The sequence below is a fragment of the Pygocentrus nattereri genome, chromosome 25, assembly GCF_015220715.1.
Source record: "Pygocentrus nattereri isolate fPygNat1 chromosome 25, fPygNat1.pri, whole genome shotgun sequence".
Lineage (NCBI taxonomy): Eukaryota > Metazoa > Chordata > Actinopteri > Characiformes > Serrasalmidae > Pygocentrus > Pygocentrus nattereri.
This window is the reverse complement of record NC_051235.1, coordinates 7981671-8001537: the sequence shown is the minus strand read 5'-3', so window position 1 is coordinate 8001537 and position 19867 is coordinate 7981671. Positions and strand designations below refer to the sequence as shown.

Here is a 19867-nt window from a genome sequence, read left to right as displayed (position 1 = left end):
CATTTACTCATGGTTCCCAGCCGGGCCCAGCCCGAAGGAGTTACATGAGTCCCCCCTCCCATCGACCCACCACCAATGGGAGGGGCAGTAGTAGGGGTTCGGTGTGTTGTGGATCGGGCAGTGTCCGAAGGCATGGGCCTTGGCGTTCTGATCCTCGGTTGCTGAAACTGGCTTTTGGAACTTGGAACGTTACCTCACTGGCGGGGAAAGAGCCTGAGTTGGTGCGCGAGGTTGAGAGATACCGGCTAGATATAGTCGGGCTCACCTCAACACACAGCTTGGGCTCTGGGTCCAATCTCCTTGAGAGGGGCTGGACTTTATTCTTTTCTGGAGTTGCCCATGGTGAGAGGCGGCGGTTCAGCAGTTCAGAGTACCCAGCCTTCTTAGAGTACTTGGGAAGGGTGCTTGAAAGTGCTCCTCCTGGAGACTCTATTGTCCTACTGGGGGACTTCAACGCTCACGTGGGCAATGACAGTGAGACCTGGAGGGGTGTGATTGGGAGGAATGGCCTCTCTGATCTGAACCCGAGTGGTGTTCAGTTTTTGGACTTCTGCGCAAACCACAGTTTGTCCATCACGAACACCATGTTCGAACACAAGGATGTCCATAAGTGCACATGGCACCAGGACACCCTAGGCCGCAGTTCAATGATTGACTTTGTAGTCGTGTCATCGGACTTGCGGCCATGTGTTTTGGACACTCGGGTAAAGAGAGGAGCTGAGCTGTCAACTGATCACCACCTGGTGGTGAGTTGGATCAGGTGGTGGGGGAAGATGCCGGTCAGACCAGGCAAGCCCAAACGTATAGTGAGGGTTTGCTGGGAACGTCTGGCAGAAGAACCTGTCAGATTGATCTTCAACTCACACCTCCGTCAGAACTTTGACCAGATATCGGGGGAGGTGGGGGACATTGACTCAGAATGGGCCATGTTCCGTTCCTCCATTGCTGAAGCGGCTGACTGTAGCTGTGGCCGTAAGGTAGTTGGTGCCTGTCGGGGCGGTAATCCTCGAACCCGGTGGTGGACACCCCAGGTGAGAGATGCCGTCAAGCTGAAGAAGGAGTCCTACCGGGCATGGTTGGCCTGTGGGACACCAGAGGCAGCTGGCAGGTATCGACAGGCCAAGCGATCTGCGGCTTCAGTTGTCGCCAAGGCAAAAACCCGTGTATGGGAGGAGTTTGGTGAGGCCTTGGAAAGTGACTTTAAGTCGGCTCCGAAAAGATTCTGGCAAACCGTCAGGCGACTCAGAAGGGGAAAGCAGTGTGCCACTAGCACTGTATATAGTGGAGATGGTGTGCTGCTGACTTCGACTGAAGACGTCATTGGGCGGTGGAAGGAATACTTTGAGGACCTTCTCAGTCCCACCGACACGTTCTCCAGTGAGGAGGCTGAGTCTGGGGACATGGGAATAGGCTTGTCCATTACTGAGGCCGAAGTCGCTAAGGTAGTTAAGAAGCTCCTTGGTGGCAAGGCTCCAGGGGTGGATGAGATCCGCCCTGAGTTCCTCAAGGCTCTGGATGTTGTGGGGCTGTCTTGGCTGACACGCCTTTTCAACATTGCGTGGACATCGGGGGCGGTGCCACTGGATTGGCAGACTGGGGTGGTGGTGCCTCTTTTAAAAAAGGGGACCGGAGGGTGTGTTCCAACTACAGCCCTTTGTCACCGATTCTATTCATAATTTTTATGGATAGAATTTCTAGGCGCAGTCAAGGGATGGAGGGTGTCCGGTTTGGTGACCTCAGGGTCACATCGCTGCTGTTTGCAGATGATGTGGTCCTATTGGGGACATCAGGCCGCGAACTTCAGCTTTCGCTGGATTGGTTTGCAGCCAAGTGTGAAGCGGCTGGGATGAGAATCAGTACCTCTAAATCCGAGACCATGGTTGTCAGGCGGAAAAGGGTGGAGAGCCCTCTCTGGGTCGGGGATAGGCTCTTGCCTCAAGTGGAGGAGTTCAAGTATCTCGGGGTCTTGTTCACGAGTGATGGTACAAGGGAGCGGGAGATTGACAGGCGGATTGGTGCTGGGTCAGCAGTGATGCGGGCTCTTTACCGGTCTGTTGTGGTAAAGAAAGAGCTGAGCCATAAGGCAAGGCTCTCGATTTACCGGTCGATCTACGTTCCCACCCTCACCTATGGTCATGAGCTTTGGGTAATGACCGAAAGAATAAGATCGCGAATACAAGCGGCCGAAATGAGTTTCCTCCGCAGGGTGTCTGGACTCTCCCTTAGAGATAGGGTGAGAAGTTCAGTCATCCGGGAGGGACTCGGAGTAGAGCCGCTGCTTCTTCACGTCGAGAGGAGCCAGCTGAGGTGGTTCGGGCATCTGGTTAGGATGCCTCCTGGACGCCTCCCTCGGGAGGTGTCACAGGCGAGTCCACCTGGGAGGAGACCCCGGGGAAGACCCAGGACACGCTGGCGCGACTATATCGCCCAGCTGGCCTGGGAGCGCCTCGGAATCCCCCTTGGAGAGCTGGTGGAAGTGACTGGGGAAAGGGAGGTCTGGGCTTCATTGCTTAGGATGCTGCCCCCGCGACCCGAACCCCGGAGAAGCGGAAGATAATGGATGGATGGATGGATGGATGGATGGAGTAGATTATTCGACTGTCAAAATACTCATTTGTTGCAGCCCTAGCGTGTGTAAATATATACTTGTGTCACCATTCACCAGTGATGGCAGTTTTTGTTCACATGAAAATGAAGAAGTAGAGCAGGCCTCTTTTCTGGGTCATCTTGTTTTTTTATGTTTATTTATCAGCCAAAAGGCATTCTGGGTCATGTGGGTTTGAGGGCTTTGGATCCCCTAAAACTGGCCACCTAATGGCCACCAGTCCTAGAGTCACCACAACAGCAAACATTTCTTGGCTGGTACAATACATCTGGTGTAGGATGTGGTGTGGGGGTGGGGGTGTCTGTGGGTCAAGACTTAATAAACTGAAGCTTAAAAACAAATTCACAGCTGAGACAAACTTTTATTTAGAAAATCATCTTCAAGATCCAAGAACAAAGCCAAAAACATGTTAACTTACACCAAACACTCAATGCCAATGACAATTCTATAGTTATCTATAGATTTTTAAAAATATATGTGTAAAGTTACTCTAAATACAGCATAAATAACACTAAGCTGCTTCAAAACTTAGACAAAATAGAACAATTTTCATGTTGCTTCAAACATTAAACAAAGTAATTTTGAACATTTATATGAGTACAGCAGTGCAGAGCAGTAGACATAAAATGATCACTTAAATGCCATATACACAATATTGCCAAAAGTATTCCCTCATCTGCCGTCACACGCATATGAACTTGAGTGACATCTTGTTCTTATTCCATAGGGTGTAATATGATGTTGGCCCACCATTCACAGCTGTAAGTGCTTCAACTCTTCTGGGAAGGCTTTCCACAAGGTTCAGGAGTGTGTTTATGGGAATTTCTGACCGTTCTTCCAGAAGTGCATTTGTGAGGTCAGACACTGATGTTGGACGAGAAGGCCTGGCTCAGAGTGTCCACTCTAATTCATTCCAAAGGTGTTCTATCAGGTTGAGTTCAGGACTCCGTGCAGGCCAGTCAAGTTCTTCAACATCAAACTGGCTCATCCATGTCTTTATGGACCTGCTTTGTGCACTGGTGTGCAGTCATGTTGGAACAGGAAGGGGCCGTCCCCAAACTGTTACCACAAAGTTGGGAGCATAAAATTGTCCAAAATCTCTTGGTCTGCTGAAGCATTAAGAGTTCCTTTCACTGGAACTAAGGGGCTGAGCCCAACTCCTGAAAAGCAACCCCCAACACCATGATCCCCCCTCCACCAAACTTTACACTTGGCACAATGCAGTCAAACAAGTACCGTTCTCCTGGCAACTGCCAAACGCAGACTCGTCCATCAAATTGCCAGACAGAGAAGCGTGGTTGGTCACTCCAGAGAACACGTCTTCACTGCTCAAAGAGTCCAGTGGCGGTACTTTACACCACTGCATTCCATGCTTTGCATTGTCCTTGGTGACGTAAGGCTTAGATGCAGCTGCTCAGCCATGGAAACTCATTCCATGAAGCTCTCTACGCTGTTCTTGAGCTGATCTGAAGGCCACATGAAGTTTGGAGATCTATTGACTCTGCAGAAAGTTGGCAACCTCTGCGCACTATGCCCCTCAGCATCCGCTGACAATGCCCTGTCATTTTACATGGCTGAGTTCCTCCCAATTCATTCCCAATTGCTTCCACTTTGTTATAATACCACTAACAGTTGACTGTGGAATATTTAGTAGTGAGGAAATATCGCGACTGGACTTCTTGCACAGATGGTATCACGGTACCATGCTGGAATTCACTGAGCGACCCGTTCTTTCACTAATGTCTGTAGAAGCAGTCTGCAGGCCTGGGTGCTTAGTTTTATACACCTGTGACCAAAGTTGGAACAGCTGAATTCAATTATTTGGATGGGTGAGTGAATACTTTTGGAAATATAGTGTATATCCAGTAAATTATAATGAACAGAATATATACAAGAATATTTGCTCCAGTGTAGAGAGTTAAAGTAGAAACAGCTGAAATAGGAAATAAAAATGCTGTGTCACTAAATCTCTTCAGAAATGGACACTTGTTGGACACGTATTGATGCTGGTTCAGGTCTCTGATGATGTTCAAGGAGCTCAGAACATCACTGCATGGGATTAAGTCACATTACTGCAAAGAGGGGCTTTAGTTCAGCGTGGGGGGTTTCACTGTTTTCTACGTTTTGGAACTCAGCTCTTACATGACCGTGTGTTTGTGTGTAATTTGAACCGATACACTCAGAATTGTGTATGAAATCTGATATTTAGCCTGATTCAGACAGGATTAAATGTACATGATATTCTGTAATCTCCATTTAACAGCAACTTAATTTATGTTTATGTCAATGTTTTTCTGCCTTCTCCTCTGAGAAAGTGACATGAAACAGTTTGTACACCCAAGTGGTTTATATGTCTAATAGAAACCCATTTATGTTCAAGAATAGCATGACTGCATTTCTATCCTCTCTACACTGAGGGAGCATTAGCAGGAGGAGAAAGATGATCAAGTCAAGCGAGATCCTACAGGCTGATTAAAGTATTGATTATTAAGACAGCTACACTTATAAAGCAGTACTTTATATTGACAGTATCAACTTTTAGTTTTCTGTGATCACAGGGAATGCAAACATCCAGGTTTATAGGAAAAACAGCCCAATAGAAACTCCTTTTGTGGTCATTTTATTGCTGTCTAGATGTAGGAGTTTTATCACTGAGAAGACATGTAGAAATATTATTACTGACGTCCCCCTGATACACTAACATAACCCTAACAGGGATATACATTTGCAAGGAATATAATTAAGGCTAATTTGAGTTTAATTGAGTGGTTTTCTATGCTGAGGGCCTCTGTACATTTTCATAATCTGCTGTTTGAGCTCTTCTCAGTAGGACTTCATATTGCTCTCTTTGTGAAGCCTTCACCCCCTAAAAGAAACAAGTGAGAGAAAATCTTTCACAACACACATATAAAACCAGACACACACACACGTTCTCAGTGTAGGTGCTGCAGACTCACTGGCAGAGTGTCGTAATCAGAGCACATGGTTGCAGGATTTAAGGCTGTGTATGTGTCACTAGGAGAGCCTGTAAGATGCTGCAAAATTAAAGAACATTTAAGAAAAACTTTTAGCAATAAATGCAGGAGAGTACACACACACACACACACACACACACACACACACACACACACACACACACACACACTAGACTTACTGTGAGCGTGTCATAATCTGAGGTCCTGTATTTGGGATTCAGAGCTGTGTATGTTTGGTCTGCAGGATCTGGAGTCTTTTAGAGAGACGAGGAGAACAACTTCAGTCTTTATTCAGTAGCAGCTTTATAGGAGTATGTACAGTACTGGTCAAAAGTTTTAGAACACCCTCACTTTTCCAGGTTTAGGGATATATACTCAGTTTAATGTCTTTAGTGTCACTGCAAAATTCTGTGGTTTTGGTTTTGTGTGCCAGTCACTGTGCAAGTCGGCAACTCTGGAAAAAAAAAAGCCCAAACCCTCACACTTCTTCATCCATGTTTGACCGCTGTTGAGGAACCATCCTTTCACCTACTTGACCCTGAACAGAAATCCTCTGTGATGAACTGAAGTTTTAACATTTTCATTCATTGGTCCATAAAACCACTCTAGTTTCCTCCCAGCATCCAAAGACAGGCAGTCAGGCTAATTGGACATGCTACATTGCCCCTAGGTGTGAGTGTGTGTGTGATTGTGCATGTCTGCCTGTCTGCCCTGTGTGTGTGTGTAATCCATGAAACCTTCTTCCAGTCTTTAATAGTCCAGCGGTGGCGCCGCACAGTCCAGTAAAGCCTCTTTCTTATTTTGCGATCTTAGCAACGGCTCTCTTGCTGCCACTCAAACATCAGTTCAAAGCCTTCTCTTCATAATTGAAACACTGAAACTGAGACTAGCTTACTTTGACCTGTTAAGATGATGTCCTGTGAGCCAGGCTATTCATTCTCAGAACCTCAAAGCACAGTTTCCTCCAGTTTCCCATTTATTTCTTTATTTATTTTGTATGAAATTGTAGTCATTGACATCCTGGCTTTCTTTGCGATTCCTCTGAAGGAAAGATCTACACTTTTAAGGGTTACAATAGACTGTGTTTTCCTTTGTTAACTGACTTTTTCTCATCATGATAATAGCAGTATACGGCATCTTGTTGTGCAGTATGATCCAAATACTGCCCTAGATGGTGCAGTAGCTCATTATGCTCCAACACAGCGAGTTTGTAAGTAATTAACATAAGTTGAGACACCTGTAGGAACAGTTGGCATCAATTATTAAAGCTTCATTTGTTTCCATTGCTGCAGAACAGTAATACGTCGTTAACTAATGATGTGTTCCCTGAAAAGTACTCTCTCCGTACCTGAATGTCTGCGTCTCTCTCTGCTCTTCTCTTCCTCCTGATCACACAGCACATCAGCAGAGCTGCTGTAATGAGTGTCAGAGACAGAAAGACCACCACTCCCACTGTGACCAGCGTCAACACTGAGAGCTCCTCTTTACCTTCAGCACCTTCAGAAATAAACCATGAACTGCAGGTTAAATTACTGCAGCCAGATGAAAAATGGGAAATGATTCTCTTTCACTTCCTGACAGTGTGGGAAATAACCATGACTTATGGCATCAGTGCTTCAGCAAGAATTTGAATGTAAGAGATATTTCCAACACAGTTTATAGCTAAAATAAAACAGACTATTTTGGAAACACTGCAGTACAGAGTGTTGAAATATAATGAAGTTTCTCGACACGTACGATAAAATGAGCGCAGGTTTAACACTGCTGTGTAAACTCAAAGCTGATGAGCTCCAGGTTAGGATCATTTACATTTATGGCATTTGGCTGACGCTCTTATCCAGAGCGACTTACAATTTGCTCATTTTACACAGGTAGGCCAAGGTGGTGTTAGGAGTCTTGCCCAAGGACTCTTATTGGTATAGTATAGGGTGCTTGCCCTGGTGGGGGATTGAACCCCAGTCTACAGTGTAGAAGGCAGAGGTGTTAACCACTACACTAACCAACCACTAGCTTATCATTAGTGAGACTAGTAGTGTATAGTTGTCATATCTAGTTTTCGAGACCATAGATGAACGGCCTTAGTCCGGTATGGACTGGTTTGGACTGATTTTGTCTTGTTCTTGGAGTAAGATGAAATTTGAAATTGTTCTTGAGACCAGATGAGTCTGATGCATTCATCTGAGGTAACTGCAAAGCCCCCCCCACCATTATTGAACATCATCAGCACATTCAAACAGAATTAAACAGCCCTCTACATACATAGTAAAACAAAATCTGTTCACTTCCAGTTGAGGATTTAATTGATCTTTAACAGGTTACTATTTCTTTAACTGGATTATTTGGATATTATGTGTTTGCTTAACTGGCTTAACTGGATATTATTTGTTTGATGATGTTCATTGGTTCCATAATACAAACATCCCCTGAGGGCAGAGAAAAAAGTTAAAGTTTTAATTTAATTTCCAAAATGTAAATAAGTTATTTGGTGTATATTCAGTTGACTTTGTGGTGATTTCTGAATACATCATTTATATCTGGTCTCAATCTTGTCTCAGTCTTTCCACTGCTGGTCTTGATCTTGACTCTGACCCGATTTCTACAAAATCTTAGCCTTGACTTTGACTCAATATGCCCAGGTATCTGTATCGACTCATGTCTACTGCTCTTGAGTACAACATAAGGGATCAATGTGTTTTACAGGACTCACAGTCACTGAGTGTTTGATCAGGAGAGCGGAGCTCCTCGTGTCCTCTCACAGCACAGGAGTAGTTTCCTGCATCTTCACTGCACTTCAGGTACAGCTTGTTGTCTCTGGTGAGTTTGTTAGTTACAGGCTGTCCGTTCTTGTACCAGATGTAAGTGGGGTTGTTAGGCAGAGTGCAGGTGCTGCTACACATCAGTGTTACTGTGGCTCCATCTGATTCTGTGCTGGAACTCACTCTTACCTGCAGAGCTGAATGTATATTGTGCACAGTCTAATATACAATTAAAACGAAAGAGGTGAGAACCCAACCTCAGGCATGTACTGTTACCTGTAACCTTCAGAGTGACTCCAGGTGATCCAGTGAATGTCTCTCCAGACTGAGTGCTGAACTGAAAGCGATATTCTCCAGAGTCTGTCTCTCTCACATCTCTCAATCTCAGAGTGCAGTTTCTCTCTTTATCTCCAACAAACTCCACTCGACCAGCAAACTGCTCCTCCTCACTCAGCTCCTCTGACTCCACTTCAGGCCGAAAGTAAAACCAGAATGCTTTAGTAACTCTCTCGGCTTTGGGATGCGAGTAAGTGCAGGGAAAATCCACTGATAAACCCTCCAGTATGCAGCATTTCCTTTCTGTGTAACTCACATTTAGTGAGTCCTCTTTAAAAACATCTGTAAGAGTCACAAGTCACTGCTGTTATAAATGACTAATTTAGGAAAAATTAGGAGTAAAAAACTCTGGAGCTGCACTTCACTCACCGACTGCAGAGGACTGGAGTATTACTTTGCTGCTAACAGAGCAGGAGTAACTTCCAGCATCAGCCCTGCTGGATAAAACAAGAGGCTGAGGATTCCTGTAAGGTGTGTATCTGTCTATATATTCTGTATTTTTGAACCAGAGGAAATAGTCAGGTTTATATGTCAGAGTGCAGGAAGTGCTACAGGTGAGAGTCACATTCTCTCCACTCTGGGTCATCTTCAGCTGCAGACCTGAAATGAAAAGCAGTCAATTATAAGATCATGGAAATGACTATATGTCCTTTCCTATGTGTAATTACCGTTACCAGCATTTTCTTTTTCATCACCTGTAATTGTTAAATTTACTGCTGTTGCACTGAGATGTTTCTCTCCTTGTTCTGTGATGATCATGAGGTGATATTCTCCTGAGTCTCTCTCTCTCAGCTTTCTTATTGTAAGAGTTGACTTGGAGTTTGTGGTCTCAGTGCAGTTCACTCGTCCTGTGTAGTCTGAGTCTAAAGTTAAATCCTCTGGATTGTCTTCATTCTTCCATTTAGCTTTTTGTTTAAAGCTGAACCAAAAGACAGTTTTGATGTTGAGGTTCGGGTAAGAACACTTGAGGTCCACCTCTGACTCCTGCAGAGCACAGATAGTCTGAGGACTGCAGGACACGCTGATACTCTCACCCAGGGTTCCTGGAAGAGGGAATACAGTGCAGGAGAAAGCATGTAGCAGAACATATTGTACTGATTGAAAGAACAGTCTGAAAAAAGTCATCTGAGATGTCACTTCTTAACTGAAATCTAGCAGATTTAATCTTTAAGTGAGACATAAATGCCTTAATAGGAAAGTTAAAACTAATGAATACAGGCAACTTTCTGACCAGGTACAGCGATGGAGAACAATGATTCACACTTTTGTTTTTGTTATTCAATATATTTCTTGTATATTTGTCCATTTTAAATCTATAAATATAATACATTATACTCACAAATATGAAAAAGCATTCATAACAACAACAACAAAGACGACGTGTCTATGTTAAAGGGCATTGCTCGGGAAGATTTCATGGTGAAGGATTTTTATACTTCCTAAAGCTAAAGATGAAGTGTAATCAATGGAGGTGAAAGGTGTGTGTGTGTGTGTGTGTGTGTGTGTGTGTGTGTGTGTGTGTGTGTGTGTGTGTGTGTGTGTGTGTCTATGTGAGTTGGAGTAGAGCCTGACTCTGATAGCTCCCTACAGCCCAACAACCTTGACCATCACAGATAAGCTCTAGACACAAAAGAACATCCACACACTGTAACTTCTGTAATGATTATATCTCTGATTCTTTTAAAATACCATTTAATAACCTATAGTTGGAAGGGCAAGATCCCCAAAAAATATAGTTTGGTGGTCAAGATCCCCAGATTGCTTACAGATGTTGACAGCGCAAAGTTGAACAATATAGGAGCTTAGCTGAGGAACATAGCATATATTATGTGTATTACGCTTATGGGATGGAGAAAAGCGGCGTGATCTTGGAGTGAGAGATAATCTGTGGTCCAGCTTTCTTTCTTTTCTTTGCACTGGGCCAAATCGCATACTGTGGTTGTATGAGTGACACAAACAATTTTGAACCTGCGAGCTGTAGAAATGCACTGCTCTGTAAAGGGTTTAGTGTTATATGTCATTATATGCAGTGTTGTGTGTGTCTGTACTGTGACTGTATTTAGAGCATTCTTCTGTCTTTTCTTGTTTATCCCTTGTGTCTTTCTCACCTGTCATTTGTCAGCCTGTCCACCTGTCCACTCGTCTCCAAATGTTCATCTTAAATGTTTCTTTGCCTTTCCGTTAGCTACAAGCTAGGCAATATTGTCTGTGTTGCTATGTGATCTACAGTCTGCACGCCAACCTTCAGGGTTATAGGGTAGTGAATTAGCAGCATTTAAGACCATTTATTGTTAAATCTTTGTTAGAAAGATCAGCAGAGCTTTATTTTACTGCAAAGGAGGATTTTTAATTTTTTTTTTACTTAAAAATTTAATTCTGCTGTGGAACCAGGGCAGTAAAAGAGCCGTATGTTGCCGACCCCTGGTGTATGGAAGCACTTTGGCTTCTATGAAGCTGAAGGGGAAAAGGATAGGGGCCCTACTATATGCAGGTGGTGCCACACTAAAATATTTTGGAAACGAAAAACATGAGAAACCATATTACATGTTTCCACCCATTTTCTGTCTGGTTGTACTTGCTGCCAACCAGAGGACCATCAAGGAAGCGATGGTAAAGCTTCCACCCAACTCAGAAGTGAACCGCAACTTTTATTGCCAAGGATTTGCGTCCGTACTTAGTCACTGAGAACCAGGGCTTTCACGCTATGTTGCACGCTTTGGAGGTACAATAATACAATAATTTAAAATATAATATTGATCTTTACACACAAATTTAATTCAGTCAACTTCTGATTTTTCCATTTTGTTGAACTGAAATCCCTGATTGTATCTTTAGTGTATAAGTGTGTTATTAAAGGTGGCGAATCACTGCTTTAATCTAAACCCAGAAACTCAGTAAAGGCAGAAGGATCCTACCTGAAACACACAGCAGGATGATGAGTGATAATATCCCACATTCAGAGCTCATGATTCCACTTTCACTGTAAAATAAAGACACACTATAATATCTTTGTGCAATTCAACACATGCATGTATCAGTCTAACAATCAGATGCTCTGTTAATGTAAAACACCCCTTTACGGTTTTATGTACAGGGAGGGGAAAGTCTTCGGACACTTTTGTTTTTGTTATTTAATGACACTTCCAGGGCACATATCCACTCTACACATAACGACTTTCCACTTTGTACTTTGTCTGTGTCACAATTGGCTCCTCCCACTCCATGTGCTTTTTGTTTTGGTCTTCCATGTGTGTTTGTTTTGGTTTTCTAGTCCTGCCCCCTTGTTTCATGACTCCACCCCTGATTGTCTCCACCTGTGTTTGCAGCTGTCCCTTGTTACCCTTGTATTTAAGCCCTGTGTTTTCCCCGGTCTGGGTACTGGTCTTTGTTGGAATCTCTGTTTGATGTATGTTTGTCTGAACTGTTATCCGCTGTGTTGGATGTTCTGTTTGTTCTGCTCTGGTTTGTCTGTCATGTTTGCCCCCCAATCTAGCCGTATTGGCTCTATAACCCTGGACTGTCTCAACCCTGATTTTTTTTCTGTCACACTTGAATGTTTCAGATCATCAAACTACTTCTAATATTAGAGGAAATAACCCAAGTAAACACAAAATACTGTTTATAAATGATGATTTAAAATGCTGTTTATTGAAGGAAAAATGATGTTCCCTGGCCCTATGTGAAAAAGAAACTGCCCCCTTAGCGACGAAATCAACCAGTTAACCAAATTCAGTCGAGTTTTGGGTTCAGTTTTACTGGCAGTGTGAAGCAGACTAGAAAGTTTCAAAAAGCAGCACATGATGCTACATTCCAAACAGATTCAAATGCAGACACAAAACAAAGTCACTGAAATCTAGTCTGAAAGGGCTACAAAGTCATTGCTAAGGCTCTGGAACTCCAGAAAACCAGGGTGAGAGCCATTATTCACAAATGGAGAAAGCTTGGAACAGTGGTGAACCTTCGCACGAATGGCTGGCCTACCAAAATTTCACCAAGAGCATATTGACGACTCACATAGGAAGTCACAAAACAACCCAGCTGAACACCTGCAGGCCAGTTAAGGTCAATATACAGAATTACACAAACAAAAACTCTGGGAAAAAATGGTATCCATGGGAGAATTGCAAGGCACAAACCACTGCTGATCAAAAACACAAACGCATTTGCCAAAAAAACATCTACAACCTCCATTCCAATTAAGTTGGGACATTATGTAAAACATAAAAACAGAATACGATGATTTGCTAATCCTTTTCAACCTATATTCAACTGAATACACTACAAAGACAAGATATTTAATGTTCAAACGGATAAACCTGTTTTTTGCAAATATTCACTCATTTTGAATTTGATGCCTGCAACACGTTCCAAAGAAGTTGGGACAGGGGCGTGTTTACCACTGTGTTACATCACCTTTCCTTTTAACAACACTCAATAAGCATTTGGGAACTGAGGACACTAATTGTTGAAGCTTTGTAGGTGGAATTCTTTCCCATTCTTGCTTGATGTACAACTTCAGTTGCTCAACAGTCCGGGGTCTCCTCTGTTGTATTTTGCGCTTCATAATGCGCCACACATTTTCAAAGGGAGACCGGTCTGGACTGCAGGCAGGCCAGTCTAGTACCCGCACTCTTTTACTACGAAGCCACGCTGTTGTAACACGTGCAGAATGTGGCTTGGCATTGTCTTGCTGAAATAAGCAGGACGTCCCTGAAAAAGACGCTGCTTGGATGGCAGCAGATGTTGCTCCAAAACCTGTATGTACCTTTCAGCATTAATGGTGCCTTCACAGATGTGTAAGTTACCCCTGCCATGGGCACTAACACACCCCCACACCATCAGAGATGATCAGAGAGGACACGACATGCATGATTTCCAAAAACAATTTGAAATGTGGACTCGTCAGACCACAGGACACTTTTCCACTCTGCGTCAGTCCATCTCAGATGAGCTCGGGCCCAGAGAAGCCGGCGGCGTTTCTGGGTGTTGTTGATATCTGGCTTTCGCTTTGCATGGCAGAGTTTTAACTTGCACTTGTAGATGGAGCGACGAACTGAGTTCACTCACAGTGGTTTTCTGAAGTGTTCCTGAGCCCATGTGGGAATATCCATTACAGAATGATATCAGTTTTTAATGCAGTGGGATCTAATGAGGGATCAAAGGTCACGGGACTTGCTGCTTACTTGTAGAGGTTTCTCCAGATTATCTGAATCTTTTGATGATATTATGGACTGTAGATGATGAAATCCCTAAATTCCTTGCAATTGCACGTTGAGAAATGTTGTTCCTAAACTGTTGGACTATTTGCTCATGCAGTTATTCACAAAGTGGAGAACCTCACCCCGTCCTTGCTTGTGAATAACTGAGCCTTTCTATAAAGGGATGATCCCTTTATACCCAATCATGACACTCACCTGGTTCCAATTAACCTGTTCACCTGTGGAATGTTCCAAACAGCTGTTTTTTGAGCATTCCTCAACTTTCCCAGTCTTTTGTTGCCCCTGTCCCAACTTCTTTGGAACGTGTTGCAGGCATCAAATTCAAAATGAGTGAATATTTGTAAAAAAAACAATAAAGTTTATCCGTTTGAACATTAAATATCTCATCTTTGTAGTGTATTCAATTGAATATCAGTTGAAAAGAATTTACAAACCATCATATTCTGTTTTTATTTGTGTTTTACACAATGTCCCAACTTCATTGGAATTGGGGTTGTAGATGTAGATGACTGTAGATGATTGGGGTTGTAGAAGACTTTTGTGATAACATTCTGTAGGCTGACGAGTGAAAGCTGGACATTTTTGGCAGACGTCAGTCCCGTTACATCTGGCGTAAAGCTAACACCACATTCCACCATCAGAACACCATACCAACAGTATATAGTGGTGGTAGAGTGGGGGTCTGGGGCTGCTTTACCTCTGCAGAGCCTGGATGACTTTTCATAAATTATGAAACCATGAATATCTGCCCATCAGTTTGTGACCTAAAGCTCAAGTGCACTCAGGTTTATGCAGTAGAACAATGATTGGCAAGCCAGTCCACCTCTGAACAGCCCAAAAGAAACAAAATGAAGGTTTTGGAGTGGCTGAGTCAAAGTCCTGACTTGAATCCTATTGACATATTGTAGTAGTTCATGGCCAATTCATGCTTGATGACCATCCAGAGTGGACCAGAATTCCTCCACAGTGATGCAAAAGACTCATCACAAGTTATCACAGACGTTTGATTGCTGTTGTTACTGCAGAGGGTGGCACAACTAGTTACTAGGGTTATTGGGCTTAAGGGCGCAATTTTTTTTTTTTTCACGAGGGTGATAAAGATTTTGAATAAATCTTTTTCTTCAATAAATATGGTGATCGTTTAAATCTTTGTTATTATCTTACATTAAATTAAACAGAAGAAAGATTTGGTGAGGGGAAAAGACAAAATGTATTTCTGTTTTTTTTTAAATAACATTTCTCCCACCACTTCTTGGTCACTGGGCAGAAAGTAGTCAGCAGTGTGGTTTGAAGGCAGGATGGTGGAGGCACAGACACCTCACACAATCTCTAAAAAGCCTGTAAAACAATGTGCTTCCTCCGCAAACTGCTCAGCCTGTGCCAGGAACCATTATTGCATCTAACTGACCATTGTGTCCTCTACTGCTTCTGCTTCCTTTCAGATACAAACATTAATAGAAACATGAGCAGCGTGAAGCTTGTGAGCTCATAACCACGAAGGAACTGACCTCATCTTCAAACACTTTCAAAGCCACACAGAAAGAAACAGCTTTGCAAAGTTAGTCTCTCAAATATGCATAGACTAATAATGTTTCTCTCTTTTGTTTACAGTTGTAGTTGGTTAGTAAGATTACTGTAATGTGTGTTACAAACAGGTGGCAATTATTAGCCATTTGTTAAGTCAGCCATTGTGATTATTTCACTCTATAGCAGCTTTTGAAAACAATCTGCCTGAGCAAGTATATTATAGAAAACTGAGAATATGTAAACGTTTACCTGTCAGTTATGCAAGAATCACTGCTGCTGTAATATCCTCTAAGGTAAGGCATCATCAACCTTCAAACACAGCTGATTCTTTAAGGTCCACTAAATGGTGATTTTAGATGAGGTTTAAATCTTCAAGTATCAAATACAATAAATAAATCACCAAGCAGCTTTGCTTTTATCTGCATTTGCCATGATCAGTGTTCTGCTCAGCCTTTCTCGTCCTCGCAAAGTCAGCAGACATCCGGAAGGTGTGTGTGTGGGTGTGTGTGTGTGTGTGTGTGTGCATTTTGCTTTCCGTCATTACACCTCTACCTTTTATCTTAGAACCTCCTCCTTTCCATTACTCCAGCACAAAAACACATTAAAGTGTCTTTAGCATTTCCCCTACTGTCTTTCTCCATATAGTAGATTCCTCTCTATATAGAAAACAATACTACAAAAGTCAGAGACCTGCAGAAAACGTAAATTGGATGAAGAATGATGCAGCAACACTGTGGCCTCACAGTAAGAAGGGCCGGGCTTGATTCCTGGCTGGATCAACCAGTTTGCATGTTCTCCCAGTGTCTGTGTGGGTTTCCTCCTACAGTCTAGACATGCAGTCAGGTTAAGTGGACATGCTAAATGGCCCTAGGTGTGAGTGAATGTGTGTGCCTGTTTGTCAGCCCATTCTTTTCAGGAGACTTTTTTTCCATTTTTCAAAGAAATCTGCAGGGATATTTTTCCACACCCCCAAAATTTAGTCTTAGTTAGTAGTTAACTTAGTAGTTAGAATTTCCATGCATTCTAGTTCGTTTGTGCCTGTAATCCTTCTCATCTCTTCTCACCCCAGCTAGCAAGATCAATCTGGGCCAATTCTGGCTGAGTATCGGCATTGACGGGTTACATAACAGCTCAGCTTACATGTTATGCTGGACTTGAGCCGAGTCTGGGCTCTGTAGTTGAGTGAAAGTAGGCTTTTTAATGGCGTGCCAGATTTGGGTCAAGGCCAAACACCATTGCATGAGTTACTTTTGGCTCATTAATAACTTTCAGTAATAATTTGGCATGTAATTGTAGAAGTGAGCTCAGTTTATGTGGTAATTTATTATTATTATCATTTTTATTGTTGCTTTTTATTCCAAATTTTGAGGAGATCAGGTCTATATATTAAGCTTGACTTTCATCGTTGTTGTCATTTGGCTGGTTTATGGCATTGTTGGCTGTATTCTGGGAAAGAACACAGAGAAATGATGGTGCCTCTGCAAGTTTCAGCTCAGTTATGACCTGCGGTCAGCGGCCTCCTGACTCACGTTTGGAGGTCTGCATGCAGGCCACTTTGGGTACAGGGAGCATTTTAATTCTGGGCCAGAAAAACTGGAATCCGAACTCTCCTGGGCCAGATCTCGATATATGGGGTATATTCTTAAAGATAAAGTGCTTAACTGTGCAGACACGACAGTATATAAACAATAAATGGAGAAAATGAACTACTGACTTTAACTCTGACCACACAAACGAAGACAGGAAATAGCCAAGTGAGAAAGATCGCAAACCACAACCATCAACATCGCATATTCACACTGCACACTCACCCCGACACATTTAATAAACACAGTCTGGGGTCCCAGTTATGATGTTAGTAAAACTGTGGAAGATGTTCATTACAGGGTGAAAGTAAAAAATGTTTTATCATATTATCATTAAATTTTCATTTATCATTAAATAACAACAGTGTTAATGGATAATTTCATGGTCAGTGCTTATGCTTGGTGTACTTATTCTGAAGAAATAAGAACCTAAGTGAGAGCTTCTCCACCTTTACTTCATGACTACTCGTACAATAATCTGAGATGTGTGTAGGAAATCACAGTGGTGGGCAAAGTACACAAATCATGTACTTGAGTTAAAGCAGAGATACCCAAGGTAAAATATTACTCCAGTAAAAGTAGAAGTTCCTCCCTTTAGACCTCCACTTGAGTAAAAGTACAAAGGTATTTGATTTCAAAGGTACTAAAATATTAATTATGACTGTCATATTTACCAGACCTATTACCATTTTTATAACCAGACTGGCTTCATGAACTCATTTCAGGTGAAAGTCCTCCAGCGTCTCTCTTGGTAAACCAGTCTTTTAATAGAACGTCATTAATTAGTGACGCTGACATCTATTAAAATGATCAGAAGCACAAAACACTGAAGGTAAACAGTTTCCATCAGGGAGAACCGAGTGGCTCTGAAATCACTTTTTACACACAAGCAAAGTTTCAGTTTCAGATTTATTTACAACTTAGTTCCAAGTTTAAGTTGAATAAAAACTGGCTTTAAACTCAGGATCACAGATGAGCTCCTTTACTATGTTGATCTGTAGGCGTCTGTTCATAAACATAAACCAGCCCAAACTCATTTACTATAAAATGAAATGGTGTTTGTAGAAATTCAGAAAAAAGCCGCGTCAGTCTCGACTGCATATGTGGACATATTTCTATATTGTGTTCATGTCCCACTACAGTCAGGAAGAATATGTTCTGTAAGTTCACTAATGCTTTTATGTGTGATGGTCAGTCAGTCTGGGCGTTAACCCCATCCTGCTTTTCCTGCCAAACTGACCTAAAAGCTTGTACGCATGCGCACATCAGACAAAAGGAACGACAGGTTTCACACAATGGAGTAAAAAATAAGATATGAGACTTTCAAATGTAGTGGAAAGTAAAAAGACACACACAACAGAAATACTTCAGTAGAGATACATGAAAGACGTACAGTAACGAATTACATGTCTGGATCTGGAATAAGAAACTGGGTGATGTTTAAGGCAAACGGTCTTCCCACTTCCGCGTGTCTGAACAGTGTGTAACGCCTTTACTGCACTTTCCTTCAAACCACTGGCTGATGCATAAAATGATTGACAGGTCATTCACTCTTGTGATTGGCCACTGCAAGTTTTGATTGAAAGTTGATCTCTGTTAAGTTATTCGCTGATGCAAGAAATGATTGACAGGTGTCTCCGACCCACAGTTACACTCACTGGTTCTCCGGGCAGCAGACACACTGCTCAAAAAAATAAAGGGAACACTCAAATAACACGTCCTGGATCTGAATGAATGAAATTTTCTCATTGAATACTTTGTTCTGTACAAAGTTGTCTCCTGGTAGTGCCTCCAGCCTCTGGACACTACGCTGACAGACACAGCAAACCTTCTTGCCACAGCTCACATTGATGTGCCATCCTGGATGAGCTGCACTGCCTGAGCCACTTGTGTGGGTTGTAGAGTCCGTCTCCTGCTACCACGAGTGTGAAAGACCACCAACATTCAAAAGTGACCAAAACATCAGCCAGAAAGCAGAAAGGTACTGAGAAGTGGTCTGTGGTCCCACCTGCAGAACCACTCCTTTATTGAGTGTGTCTTGCTAATTGCCAGTAATTTCCACCTGTTGTCTCTTCCATTTACACAACAGCTGTGAAATTGATGGTCAGTGTTGCTTCCTAAGTGGACAGTTTGATTTCACAGAAGTTTGATTTACTTGGAGTTATATTGTGTTGTTTAAGTGTTCCCTTTATTTATTTGAGCAGTGTACTTGGCCCTGAGCGCGCACGAGGTCCTATTTTACGCGCGTGAATTGTGTTTTTGCGAGTTTCGATGTTAATGTGACGCCATATTGATCCATCGTTTAAAGAACTAGTACTGTAACTGGATGAGTGTGCAGGAGTAGTAAATCTGCCCGGTTACTGTTCAGAACTGTTAGGGTGAGTTTTCTGCGAGTTTTCCTCGTGCAGAAGTATAAACAGCAGCATTAGCTTTAGCCGCTAACGAAGGCTGTAGCTGCCAGTATCCATAGCTGAGCCATTAGCTTCAGTTTTAACCCATTTTCTTGTCAGTTCTGTATGGAGTTTGACGGACTTTAGACTGTTAGTTGCCGTTTTAAATCCCCTCCGTGGACCTGGAGCTGGCTGATAGCGTCCCGAGCTACCGAAACGTTCGGGGCACCTCAGCACAGCCTACGAGGGATGTTCATGCTGCCCGATCCGCCCTGAGGTACCAAGAAAAACTCAAGGGTTCTTCGGTTTAGCTGGCACTCAGCTCTCCTGACAGTCACCAGACGACTCCAGGGTGAGCTGTAGACTGTTCAGGAGTGCGCTTTATGGACTTTCAGTGAGAGTAAGAGACACACAGCTGGAACTCAGACTGTGAGTACTCCTTGCCCAATACACAAGGATCCCCTTCATGCTGC

General features: G+C 42.9%; 1 protein-coding gene across 1 annotated transcript; it reads right to left on the bottom strand.

The window, feature by feature from the left end:
* Positions 1-4170: 4170 nt before the first annotated feature.
* LOC108415816 (sialoadhesin-like) lies at positions 4171-15869 on the bottom strand. Its single transcript, XM_037534366.1, has 10 exons — positions 15668-15869; positions 11588-11652; positions 9368-9715; positions 9042-9272; positions 8613-8954; positions 8288-8533; positions 6929-7077; positions 5760-5834; positions 5563-5640; positions 4171-5471 (listed from the first exon to the last, which is right to left on the bottom strand). The coding sequence occupies exons 1-10, from the start codon at positions 15721-15723 to the stop codon at positions 5379-5381; spliced, it is 1683 nt and encodes a 560-aa protein (XP_037390263.1). The 5' UTR covers positions 15724-15869; the 3' UTR covers positions 4171-5378.
* Positions 15870-19867: the final 3998 nt, after the last annotated feature.

What these genes read in the sequence shown, in the direction of transcription:
- LOC108415816 (XM_037534366.1), bottom strand. Translation starts at nt 15,723, where the DNA reads ATGATGCCTTACCTTAGAGGATATTACAGCAGCAGTGATTCTTGCATA. An exon ending in AGTAAATTTAACAATTACAG is followed by an intron (nt 9,273 to 9,367) that starts GTGATGAAAAAG and finishes TTTTCATTTCAG; the next exon opens with GTCTGCAGCTGAAGATGACC. An exon ending in AGTCACTCTGAAGGTTACAG is followed by an intron (nt 8,534 to 8,612) that starts GTAACAGTACAT and finishes ATATACATTCAG; the next exon opens with CTCTGCAGGTAAGAGTGAGT.